The 13,790-nt window shown below is 32.5% G+C and overlaps 1 protein-coding gene across 5 annotated transcripts in view; it reads right to left on the reverse strand.

Moving 5' to 3' along the window:
* Positions 1-13,790, reverse strand: part of PTBP2 (polypyrimidine tract binding protein 2) — an 85,695-nt gene that overhangs the window by 14,030 nt on the left and 57,875 nt on the right. For 4 of the 5 annotated variants that reach the window (XM_024989568.2, XM_024989566.2, NM_001434849.1 and 1 more), the window contains exon 8: positions 12,258-12,453. In XM_024989568.2, the coding sequence (XP_024845336.1) occupies positions 12,258-12,453 (196 nt within the window). Of the gene's footprint in view, positions 1-10,319; positions 12,454-13,790 lie in introns of those variants that run through there. The other variant, NM_001110081.2, reaches the window with a different exon arrangement.

The following is a 13,790-nucleotide window of genomic DNA, read 5'->3' on the forward strand; positions in this document are numbered from 1 at the left end:
GATTCTACTTCTATACCAACCACTTAAGCCATTTTTAGACTATATGACAAATCCACTTCCCTTTCTATTCTCCCTTGATTAGACTTACTATGTAGCTGGAGCATTTTGGCTTGCTCGCTACTCATCTGTTAATGCTCTACTGTGCCAGGCTTGGATAAATTAAATCTTATATTGTGGACATGTCTTCATCTGGGTTTGTAAAATATTAAAGTGAAAACACACACACACACTCAAAAAGCATATGAGTCCACATTTTGTTATTCAACATTAGCTGATTTCCTAGTCTGTTTTCAAGAATTCCCTAAAAATCCACTAGACTCCTATACCGACCCTCATTCTTATGTTCAGCAAATATCTTGGAAGACTGAGATGAGAATTCCCTTAAAATGTTCAACCAACTTCAAAAGTTCTCCCTTCTTTCATCTGTTCCCCTTTCTTTATGAAGATACAAATGGTGAGAAGAAAGAATACAGACTGTAAAAAACTGACAACTTCAGTTCTGGCTCCAACTCTGCTCCTAAATTTCTATGTGAGCTTGACAGAAGTTCCTTTTAGTTCTCACAATGGTCCTAAAAATTTTCTATATATTTTGCCTCAACACTTCCATTATTCTCAATCCAATTCACTACAATCAATTCTAGGATTTAAGCTAGCCTTCAAAACAAATACTAGCTAATATGAAATTTCCACTCATTATATGTCAGGCATTGTGAAAAGTTCTCTGTATGCATTAACATAATTCAATCCTCACAACACTAGCTTTAGAACATGGGGATTACTATCATATCCATGACAAATGTGAAATCTAAGACAGCAAAGCTGAGCCAGATTTTGAATTGAGGATGTCTGGATTTTGAGCCTACACTCAAAATGATTATGCATACTTCCTTGCTTTTCAACTACCATCCCATTTTTCCTTCCTTCCAAGAGTGCATTACTTCAAAGAGGAGTAAATATTTTATCATATTTATATTCCTAATTCTTTATAATTTGATTTATACCCATTCTTATGAATAAGAATAAACTTTATGGTCACTACTAAACTGAAAAAGCACTTCTAATTTTAATCTTATTTTATCCCTTGATCTCTTGCTTCTTTTCCCACAACATAAATGTACACTGCTTAAAGTTTCAAGACTTTAGCCCTCCTGCCCTTTTACAGTTGGGAATCTTAAAAAGTTTTTTTTCTTTCAGTTTTATTGAGAGATAATGTACATACAGCACTGTATAAATTTAAGGTGTACAGACAGCATAATGATTTGACTCATACACCATGAGATGATCACCACAGTTAAGTATAGTGAACATCCATCACCTCACAGATAACAAGAAGAAACAGGAAAAAAATTTTTCTCCTGTAATGAGAACTCTTAGGATTTACTCTTTCATATATAACATACAGCAGTATAAATCATATTTATCACGTAATACTTTATAACCCTAGTACTATTTATTCTATAACCAGACGTTTGTATTTTTTTGTCCACCTTTATCCCATTTCTCCCCATCCACAAGCCCTCTGTCTGATCTGATCTCTTTAAACCAAAGTTTTAGGTATCAATCCTCTGGTCTTTCAAATTCTCAACCCCAAAGAACTCTTTCCTAAGTCCTAGGAATGAATATCCTACTGTCTAGGTCGACTTCTCAAGTTTAATTCCTCATGAGTCATCATATCATCAATTCCAAGTCTTACTACTTTTATGTTTAATTTTCCTCATGTTTCTTTCTTTCCACTCTCATTTCTATCCCTAGTGTAGATTCACAATTTTATCTTACTTAGACTAATAGTCTCCAGTATACTCCTTAGGATAGCATCCATTCTAAGATCCTGACCCAAACTTAATTCTTTTTCTCCTCACTGCCTTTCATGTTTTCCTATGCCCCTATGCCTCATTCACAACTGAATACTTGTCAACTTCCTAAATATGCAAGATATATTTTCCTTCACATCTGCTCATGCAATGTTTTCAAAATCCTTTCTTCTGGACTTCCCTGGTGGTCCAGTGGTTACAAATCTGCCTGTCAATACAGGGGACATGGGTTCAATCTCTGGTCCAGGAAGATCCCACACGGTGCAGAGCAACTAAGTCCGTGAACCCCAACTATTGAGCCTGAACTCTAGAGCCCATGCTCCACAACAAGAGAAGCCACCACAAGGAGAAGTCGCACACTCCGATGAAGAGTAGCCCTCGCTCACTGCAAACTGGAGAAAGCCCTCACACAGCAATGAAGACTCGACATAGCTAAAAACAAAACAAAAAGTAAGTAAAAATAAATAAGTCCTGTCTTTTTATCCCAATCAAATGGCTTTTGGCCTACAATGCCCTTCAACTTTCTCTTTTGGATGATAAAGTGCCCGTTTAATTATGCTCTAATACTATAATAACTATTACATATTTCAGTTTGCCTCATAATAGATATATATTCAGATGCTTGCTGCCAGATTATAAGCACAGAAATTGTGTAATTTCTCTGAGACCCTACAGTACCCAGCACAGTGCTAAAACCATCAAAAAATGCAATGAATGAATAAAGCAGGATGCCACTGAGTTGAGGCAGAATCCTTCAAGGAATGTGAAAAGCTCAGTGCAATTACTTAAGGGTAAGAAAAATTCACAAGGGTGCAAAAAAGGAAAGGAAGACTCAGAGATAAAATACCATTTTAAAATTAAGATTAACAGGAAAAAGAAATATTGACAAATGGAGAGAGAAATATGAAGCTAGGAAGAACTCACACAAAAAAAATCTATATGAAATTTCCTATATGTATCTATTGCTTTCTTGGTGCATCTTTAGAGACTCAAAACCTTCTGTATAATATTTACCTCCTTCAGATAAGAGGAGCATTTCATATTTGGTCACAAATACATACTTTTTATTCTACTAATTGCAGAGACAGTAGTAATATACTTTAGAAGGCTTTTCTTTGTTTTAGTTGCACCACATATACATAAGTGTCAACTCTTAAAAGCAAAATTTTTTTAAGATTAAATTTACCATCTGATTTGATTTAGAATTATCTTCTATATCCAAAGGCGGAAGTTGATTACCACTGAACTCAGGCTGTTTAGCTTTAAAAATACGAAGCCAGAATAAATAGGAAAAATGTTTTCAAATATGTGACAGGCTATCATGGAAAAGGAGAAGGTAAATACGGGATTAGTAAAAGAAATTCCTTAAAGCTACAGCTGAGAACAATATAATCAATGACCATAACAAAATCAGTTAAGCAAAGACTATATTATCACCCATTAGGAACTTGGGAATGAAAATTTGCATCCAAGATAGTTAAAAAGCGGCCTATGAATTTACATTTTAGTACTACAGTTACAAGTTTATTCCATTTGAGAATGCTGGTGCATGAGTAAATGCAAACTGATGCATTAATGTTTTTCTCCCAATGTTTTCGCCCATTGTATCTTCAAAGTATGCTATTACCATTTCATTTGCTCAGAAGACAAAAAAAAATTTTCCAGGTTTAAAATGTTAATTCAAATATTATTTAAAATATACTAACAGAATTAAATAAACTCTTTAAAAGGTCACTGCTTCAAGTTAATTTGTGATTCACAAGTGAAAATTTTATCCAAATTTAAAAATGAACAATTCAACTTCAGCTCTTGCAACTTCCTTTTTAGAAGAGATATTTTAAAAACTGGAAAAACCCAGTATTTTTAAAATTCAGCCATAGAAAAATAGAGGATACTTTAATAATCCAAAGAACTCAACGTTTTCTAAAAATGCACACATGGAAAAATAGGCAAGCTCAACTACAGTTTCTAAACTCTTAGATGTTAAAACAGAAACAAAATGAGAAAATCAAATTTATTGGACAGGTATTTTCATGAACTTTGGATGAAAAAAATTCTGATTTATGTTGAAAATGATAAAATACTGGCTTTTAAATTATGTAGTTTTTAAAAACTTTTGTTAGTTTTGAGACTCAGTGATATACTTTAAAATGGGTGTGGTTCAGTACTTCCAGGAAATATTTCTAGGATGTTTTCATATTTGTGAGTAATTATTTTGGTCTCTTGGAGCTTTCAAATGTGACTGCAATACATGAATTATTTGGTGTGATTTTCTGGCCATAACTGTCTTTGCTATAATTAGTCTTAGAATATTATAGATTAGGATTTTGCTAAGTTTAAGACTTTGGTATGTAAGTTTTAATGTATATTTTGTGAAAAAATAAAAATATAAATTCAGTTTACTATCATATAATATACACATGTATATGAATGACCATATATAATTGGTTTACATATATCATATATATATGAATGATCATATATATATAAATACACAGGCACACAGCTCCTATTCTGGATCCAATTATAGAGTAGGTATACTCATATTTGGTTTTGTAATCATGAAATAACCAGGTTAAACACTGGATGGACTTGGCAACAAAAAAATCTGTCATAGCAACAGAAAACATCCCACTATATAAAAAAGAAGGAAATTAAAACTACAGGCTTACCAATTTACTATATGCATGACATTATTCTACATGAACTCCATAGGGGGAAAAAAGGTAGGCTAAAAGCCTTAGCTAATCTGTAGCACATTTCATTTTAATGTTTATTAGAAGGACAGATTGTTGGAGCCATACTGCCTGGCTGGCTCAGGCCCTCACTAATGATGGGAATTTGAGCAAACTGCTAATCAGTTTGTGTTCCAGGCTTTAAATCTGTAAAATGGGGGCAATAAGGATAAATTCATTTAAGAATGGTGAGGATTAACTCACAAGAGGGTTAAGAATGATGCATTGGCATATACTCAATAAATGATAGACTATTAGCAATACCCATATGCATCTACCTTTTGGTTTCTGGGATTGGGACAATTCCATTCTAAAGCACAATATTTTAAATGTTTTTGCCTCAAAATGTATGAAATGAAGAACTGTAAGCAACAAAGGTGGAATCTAAATAATTACTTTTAAACTACTTTTCTGAAAAGATATTCCTGTGGTAGGAACTATCCCAAAAAGGATCTCCCTAAGGCACTTTGATAGTGGAGCCAAACTTTTATAGGGAGAGAAAACAGTGGTAGAAAAAAAGCTAACCCCCTTCTATCAATACCAATTATCCAAAAAATCTCACTCCTTAGAAACTGGTCTATGTGTATTTTTAAGACTCCTTTTTCACCACCATTTCTTTCTAGAAAGTGTGAGTCCTTCAGTTGTGTCAGACTCTTTGCAACCCTGTAGACTGTAGCCCGCCAGGCTTCTCTGTCCATGGAATTCTCCAGGCAAGAATACTGGAGTGGAATGCCATTTCCTTCTCAAAAGTATTTATTTACCTATATCATAAAGATGAACTTTAAGTGGCCTTACAATATACCAAGTGGCAATTTTATTCTTTCTAAGCTCTGGTGCTACTGAATGGTTCAGCAAAAACACTGAAACAAGAATTTCCAAATAACATTCATCTTTGGAGGATACAGAAACCATGAATAGCTTAAATTTATTACAAAGTATCTACAAACAACACTAAATATATTTTATTTTCTAAAACATATACAAAAGGAAAATCACAGGCAGCACTTAAATATATTTGTTAAGACAATATTCGATTACTGCTCTATTAGCTCAATACTAATTTTCAACTTTGTAGTTCCCTGCCCCCATTGCTCTATTGTAATGGGATACATGAGACATGTTTCACAGAAGATGTTTTTTACTGCACACCTACGGAATCATATTAAAAAAATAAAAAGACACAGAACAAACATACATATGGATACAAGGAAAAAGATGCTAACTTTTTGACTGAATTAATAACACACTGGTGGAGGGGGCCCCCCACCCCCGCCACAGTTAGTTTTAATAGAGAAGTGATTTTAGTCCACTAGGTTTTACGAAAAAAGTTTTTATGCTTCCTGGTTATTTCATGGGATGAATTCTTGTTTGAGATAAATATACCTAAATTTGATTAGTTCTCTTTAGTCCTTTAACCACTCCCCTCTTCCTTTTTGGGATCATTAAGACTGGGTGTTCTTTGGAAGGAATGATGCTAAAACTGAAACTCCAGTACTTTGGCCACCTCATGCAAAGAGCTGACTCATTGGAAACGACTCTGATGCTGGGAGGGATTGGGGGCAGGAGGAGAAGGGGACGACAGAGGATGAGATGGCTGGATGGCATCACTGACTCGATGGACGTGAGTTTGAGTGAACTCTGGGAGATGGTGATGGACAGGGAGGCCTGGCGTGCTGTGACTCATGGGGTGGCCAAGAGTTGGACACGACTGAGCGACTGAACTGAACTGAAGATCAAATAATAATAACAACATAAATAAATTAAAAAACACTCACTTCTAGGGTAAGGTCACCATCTCAAACCACTCTAGGGCTATCAAAACCTGGAAGTAACTAAGAGTTTCAAGTTTAAAGCAGAAGTAGGGAAGAATCTAGTCTGTACCCACTCACACATAATAAACTAAAAGCAAAATCTGGACATAACTTCTTCCACTAAAAATTAGCAAATAAATTCAAGAACTTAACTAACTGTCCTGCACAAACTGTAAATAGCCCTAGTTGACAAAGGAACACTAAACACTTTCAACCAATTATTGTAGAAGAAATGTTTAAATCAGAAGAAAAATCCAAAATTTGCAACCTCCAAATGAAATAAAGGCAGCAGCCATTAGTTGATACTAAAACCATTAATAGAAAAATAAAATGGAAGGATCAGAATGTCACCACCTGAAACCACAATCTTAAAGTATCACTAAAATCACTAAAAGTGACCCAACCATATATTTTACGCTTCCAACTGAGATCACAAGGAACATCATATTCCATATTCTTGCTTTAAAAATGTAAATAACAGAATCTGAATCTAATCTAGCTTTTGGAGCTAATTTCTTATTTATATAAAAGATGCAGTGGATTGAAGAACAAGTTAATGCTACTATAGCCAGACCAATCCAGACTGTGGCATTTTCTAAAAGGATATAACTAGGTTTCTATAATAAATAAGTCAATGAAACTGAGGGTTGGGTGGAAGAAGATGACTTTAATAATCTCTATATAAAAATAACCTCTATATCACTAATCTTCAGAATAATAGACACTCAGGAGACACAGTTACCAAACGCAGTATGTGGCTCTTGAAAAGATCCTATTCTGAACAAATCAACCCTTAAAAAACATTTTTTGAGACAATTGGGGAAATTCAAGATGAACTGGGTATTCAACATTAAGAGACCATTCTCAATTTTGGTAAGTTTTATGATCAGGTTTTAATCAACTTCCATCAGGTATGGTTGCTAAGAAAATGTCATTATTTTAGAGAAATTATGAAAATGTTTGAGATGACATAATGTTGAGGATTTGCTTTAAAATATAACAGAAAAAATGAACAGATATAACAAGTGTGGAAACTAGTGAATGGAGATGATGAATATATAGGATTTATTACATCAGTATATGATAAAAAAAAAAAACTTTAATAAAAGCTTTTAAAAAATCACCATGTAAATAACCCATTCAAAAAAAAAAGAGTTCACAAGTCATTTAAAGTTTTAAAATATTGTTTTTAAAAATATTTAAAAAACAAGTTTGCTTGTTAATTTTATACATCATAAACACATAAAAAGAAAACCAAAGTAAAGTCAATATAACAGTTAAACTGAACATCTATCAGTGGAACTGTATCAAGGCAGAGTTACAAGGCATGAATAAAAGAAAAGTATTAAAATACTGGGTCAACAGGTATGAAGAATATTTTTATGAGAACACTAATAACTGTGCTAAAAAGCTAAAATAAAGCATCTAAAATATTACATACTTTCTCTATAGCAGTAATGCTCAACTCCCACTACATAGTAAAACCATCTTGGAAACTTAAACAATTACAAATGCACGGAACCCCACTTGCAGTGATTTTCAGTCTAGGGTAGGGCCTGGTGACTTTGATGTGCAGGAAAACTGAGAAGCACAGATATATAAGGATTACAGATTTATCTAGATGGTTGTTACATCTATTCTCAATCATCAATTATTTTAACATCAAAATATCTTATACAAAGTTTGCTTTTCTTTTTAAACTATATGATGAGAAAGGCTGCCACACAGAAGGCTCTATTCTTGGAATGTATTAACTGCATTAATTTAAAAAATGTAGATAGCGTGATCATGAAAAATTACTTTTAGCAATTTTCTAAAAGTGATCCACCCCTTAATAAATTAACTATACTTCTTAAACATGATAAAATGATCATTATAACGACATCTCAATTTATAATCTCAAGGATTTTTGATCACCTTGTTCTTTGATGTAGAATATGAATAACTAATAGTCTGCCAGGTTTGTGATTATGTATTTAAACATCAGATTTCTAACTAATTACAAAGCACTCATCTCCATTCTTAAATAAACTGCATTTTTGAAGACACAGTGATTCCTAACTCTGAAAGAAAGAAGCAGAGAAGCCACATAAAAACTTACTGTGTAAAATAAACCAATTAAAATTTATAATATTGATTCCAAAATGACTAAACTCAGTCAACTGCTTAGATACAAAAATGATACAAAATAAAGTGAATCCCCCTAAATATTTGGCAGAAAAGAATTATCACCTAGTTATCTGTTTCCCTGGTGGCTCAGATGGTGAAGTGGCTGCCTACAATGTGGGAGACCCGGGTTCGATCCCTGGATCGGGAAGATTCCCCTGGAAAAGGAAATGGCAACCCACTACAGTACTCTAGCCTGGAAAATCCAACGGATAGAGGAGCCTGGTGGGCTACAGTCCATGGGGTCGCAAAGAGTTGGATACTACTGAGCGACTTCACTTACTTTCTTTTCTATCTGTGTTCTTACAGAATTTTTGAAACACAGGGATACCTATAAATTATTTCACTTTGAACAAGTACAGCTTAAGAAAGACTCAAGCTGAAAATGGATCTTATCAATATTAGTTTGTTGTAATCTGAAGTCACCTGATTAGATATCAATGGAAGCAAATAAACAGAGAAAAAAATTTAGTCACCATTCCAGAAGGTATGACCTTACTAAAACAATACTGCATGTCACTAGTCACTACAAACAGCGTCTGATCACTACTTTAAAAAAGTAAAATAGTAAGTGATTCTTCATGAAGATTATACTATCCACCAAAGGCGAGTGAAGCGGGCGAGGGTGCAAAGTTACCTTAATGTCCTATAAATGGAAATGTTTGGATTATGATGAATTATTTTAAAACATTTTTTTCCATAACTGGCCAATCTACAGTAACAGTATAAAGCTGAATGCTCAGCTCATAAAATAGGAGCAAAATATCCTTAATATACATTTAACATGTCTTGTATACTCCAAAAGAAAGAATCCACACAACCAATTCAGATTTGTAAATATCTGATGAGCATTTAGAAATTATAAACTAGTTCATAAAATGATAAAAATTAAAATAATCTGACATCCTTATTAATACCCTAGCAAATAAAAATACTAATACTCAATGCTGAACAGGAAAAAGTAGAATAGCCAGCCTCACATACCATGTATGTTAAATTAATTATCACCATTCTGGAAAGAAATTTCAAACAAGAATCACAAGGCTTTAACATTTCTCTGACACAATGATTCTAGTTCTATAGTCTAAGTAAATAAAGGACAAAAACGTTACATACAGGTACTGGTGGTCACAATGCCATTTATATTAATGAAAAGTATGAAGGGAAACTAAACGTTCAACATAAATACAAAAGTATTATATATCCATTAGCAGTCTATCTTGCTATTACAATTACCATTTTTCGGGAAAAAAAAAAAAACCCTCAATAAAATGACAAACACAAAACTGCAAACAGTGTGATTTTAATTTTTTACAAATATGTATTTACATAGAAAATAAGAAAAAATATATCAAAATATAGGTAGTTATCTTATGAATTATAAATATATTCCTTTATTTGATTTTTAAAATTTATAACTCACCTTTAAAAAACTATTTGAGGATATTTAAAAATTTAAAAATCCCCGTTAAAACATGTAAACAATGAAGTCATTTAGTAAAGGAAGATGAATTCACATATTTTCACCCCAAAATATTTTTCTACGTTGACACTATATGGTAGTTTAAGTGTGCAAATAGTATTATGTTTTAAAAAAGTATATACTGTTATTACAAAATACTTTATTGCTAAAAAATGCTAACTATCATGACAATGCTGGGCTGCCACAAACCTTCAATCTGTAAAAGAACACAGTTATCTGTGAAGCACATTGAAACAAGGTACGCCAGAATATTATACTGAAATCTTCAAGAGAGAACAGTGACACCAAATTAATTTACTAAAAACTGAGCAACTTTACTCACATTCTTTTAATGCAAAAATGTAGAACACTTGAGAAATGATAAAAGCACTGAATAAGACAAAAGTTAAGTTATGCCAGGATTGTATAATCTTTTATGAGAAAGATTTCTTATTTATTATTACTCTAAAAAAGAATTCCAACAAGGCCATTACAAGAAAAATGATAAACTCCATAGACAAATCCATGACTCCAACCAGAATCCAAAAAACATACATAAATTCATCAACTACCCCCCCAATAGGCAAATACACATAGCTCTTAGGGTCCCAGGAAGTGATTACGGGTCTAAGGAAGTACTATGTTTGAAACTAGCTGAAATTTCTCGGTCTTTTACCACTGTTTCTTTAATGAGTTCAAAGTAAAATTTTAAACTCCTTAGAAATGACTATAAAATCTTCGTATCATCTTCTACTTTGGTTACTTTAAGAATTAAATAATGTATCTGCCAAGTACCTTGCAGAACCCCTAGGATCTAGAAGCTATTCAATAAATGTTGATTTTTGTCTTTTCTATAAGTTCTATCAGTAAAAAATTAAGAATTCATAGTAACAATTACAAGCAAAGGCCATGATTCATTCATTACTGTCTCATTCTTGACTTTAAAAAAATGGTACACCATAAAATTGTTAATATTATTTACTTACAAGCCAAGTTGAGGAAATAAAGCTTTAAACTAAGCCCACAGAGTGATGGAGATTCTCTCAGGAAAGAATGTTATCAACCTAAAGAATTCATTATGATAAATTTATCATGATAAATTTATTATGACAAACTGCTATAATTTCTGCAAGTTGTTATTAGACAATCAGAATAAGGTTAAGTTTTGTCTAAAATTATCAGAATTAATTTCAAATATCAAATGCTTCTCTTGTGCATTAGTGTCTCTCTGTTCATAGATGATGTATCACTTATATAACATATTTATAAATGGATAACACATGTTACATATCCACACTAAATAAGTGATGCTTTTTCTTTTTACATTGATGAATGTAAGCTCAACTTATGTTCATCAAACTCCGGGAGACAGTGGATAGAGGAGCCTGGCATGCTACAGTCCATGGGGACACAAAGAGTTGGATAATACTTAGCAACTGAATAATAGCAATAAGCTAAACTCTAAGAACAAGTTTGCGATTCATCAATCTTGGGTTCCATACGTCCAGAAACATTCATTTAATGATAATCTTACAAACTTCAGAAACCAAGAATTTCCTGAATTCATCAAAAGGAAACTAAAATGTCATCTGAAGTTATAAATCACTTATTTTACTTACAAAATAACATTTTCTGTTATTTTTTCTTCATCTTGACTCTGTCAACTATTAGTTGCAAATATTTGTGTTTTTTTTATTAGGTGGGTCAAACCCATTGCTGAATGAGGTGAAATATAATAACTAAGACAAAATGCAAATAAATACCAAAAAAAATTTTATATAAAATTCTTCCTAGTTAAACCTGTGTTTTAAGACTACGATATGTTTTGAAAAATCCATATACCTACTCCCATTATATGCTGCCTCTGTTAACTTTCTGGGTTTTTTTTGTGCAGGGCTAAACTGAAACAATCAGATTGGTTTTCCAATCTAACTGAAACAATTAAGACTGAATATGCACAATGGCTTCTAGATAGCATGACTTTAAAGTGTAAATGTTTTATTAAGAACTCAACAGTATTTTTTCATTAGAGCTTTTCCTCTTCTATTTTGGGAGAGAAGATGAGATAGGTAAAAGCAATGTGACACAACTTTAATTATACTTATGAATTTAGGTTTTTCTTCCAACAGTATTCATATACATTCTTACCTGAGGGGGTGGGGGGATCTAACATAATTTCTTAAAATTCAAAATGGGAGATTCATTATACTTACTGGAGTTTAACAGGCACTTGCCCATTTGGCAGAAGTGGTACAGACAATAAAAATCATACCTAAGAGAGATGTTTCCTTGGCAAATGCTGCAGCTATAGCTGGGTCCAATGCAGGTTGTCCATCCCCAGATGGAAGATCAGGTCGAGTATAATCCCTACTTTTATCATTGTTGTATTTTACATTCAAATTCACAAGCTTGGAAAAATCAATCCTTAGGGTACAGCAAGCATTATAAATATTCTGACCATCTAGGGCCTGTAAAAGTGAATAAAGTATATCAGCAATTTTAAGAGATAAAAATTAGAAAAAGTACGACTCTGACAAAAAACTCAACAATGAAAAGCTGTACATAATAAAAGTTGCCCGGAAAGGGATCAAATTCCATACTCTTTTCTTTGCTACACTAGCTGTATGTATATTGTTTTCCACAAATACTACTGTCTTTAAATAGAAAGTGCTACTTAAATATAAAATATAACCAGTTAAATATATGTGCTAATATACTTTCAATTTCAAAAACCTGCAAATATTTTAATTAAAAAAAACAAAGGCCACAAATATAGTTCATCCTGCCAAAATAGTACTGTAATATCAATAGTTTGCACAATAGTTAAAAGTTAATTTTATTACACATATATTTTTTGCTGGATGGTAATACTTATGCTCTAGAGTTGAAAGACCACTCAATTAGGTCACCTTGAACAAGTTATTTAATATTTTCTAATCTCAGAATCTGGAAGACAGATGACAATGGCTGCCATGCTTCCTTGCAGGATTATTGTAAGGATTAGATAAAAGACCACATGTGTGCAAGTATCATGAATTATAAAGCACAGAAAAAGGCATATAAAGCATATAAAAAAATATGCTGCTGTTATGTTTTTTTCTCTTCCTATATAATCGCCATTTATACTCCAGCTAGACAGAAGCTTGGAACAAACTACACAACAGGAGAATATATTGTTGATTTTTTATTAGAAGAACAAACATTTTCTTTATAAAGTAACAGTTCAGAAATGAAGAACATGTTTAGCTCTAATTCACTTCAAAAATAAAACAACAATTCTTCTGGTAACAATACATAAATAGATCAAGCCTGATATCTATGTAGACCAAGATCTACTAGGTGTGTAAATATAGAACTATATTAATAGTAGACAAACGTATTTTTCACACTTGATGTTTGAAAGAGAATTTTTATATTACTTCAGTATGACTATTTTAATGGCTGTATTATTGGAGAAGGAACGTAACTGAAACACTTAAAAATAGTCAAGAGTGTTCTGTTATGGAAAAAGGAAACCTCAATAGCTGCTTTGTATATAAAGTTTATAGTTAAAATATTATATTTAAAATACTCCCACTCTGTGAAAAGAGGAAAACCCTTTCCTTTAACATACAAAATTAAGATTTAAGTGAATATATTTACCAAGCTAAAAGCTAACTTAAAAACACAATTCAACACAAGTTTCCCCATTTCTATATTCACATAAAGAGACTACATGCACATCAGGATTTGAATTCTATTTGAATTAGGGAAAGCACCTATCATCACATGAGAATGGGAAGTATCAACTCTCTCAGGCAGAGTA

The sequence above is a fragment of the Bos taurus genome, chromosome 3, assembly GCF_002263795.3.
Source record: "Bos taurus isolate L1 Dominette 01449 registration number 42190680 breed Hereford chromosome 3, ARS-UCD2.0, whole genome shotgun sequence".
In the NCBI taxonomy this organism is placed as follows: Eukaryota; Metazoa; Chordata; class Mammalia; order Artiodactyla; family Bovidae; genus Bos; species Bos taurus.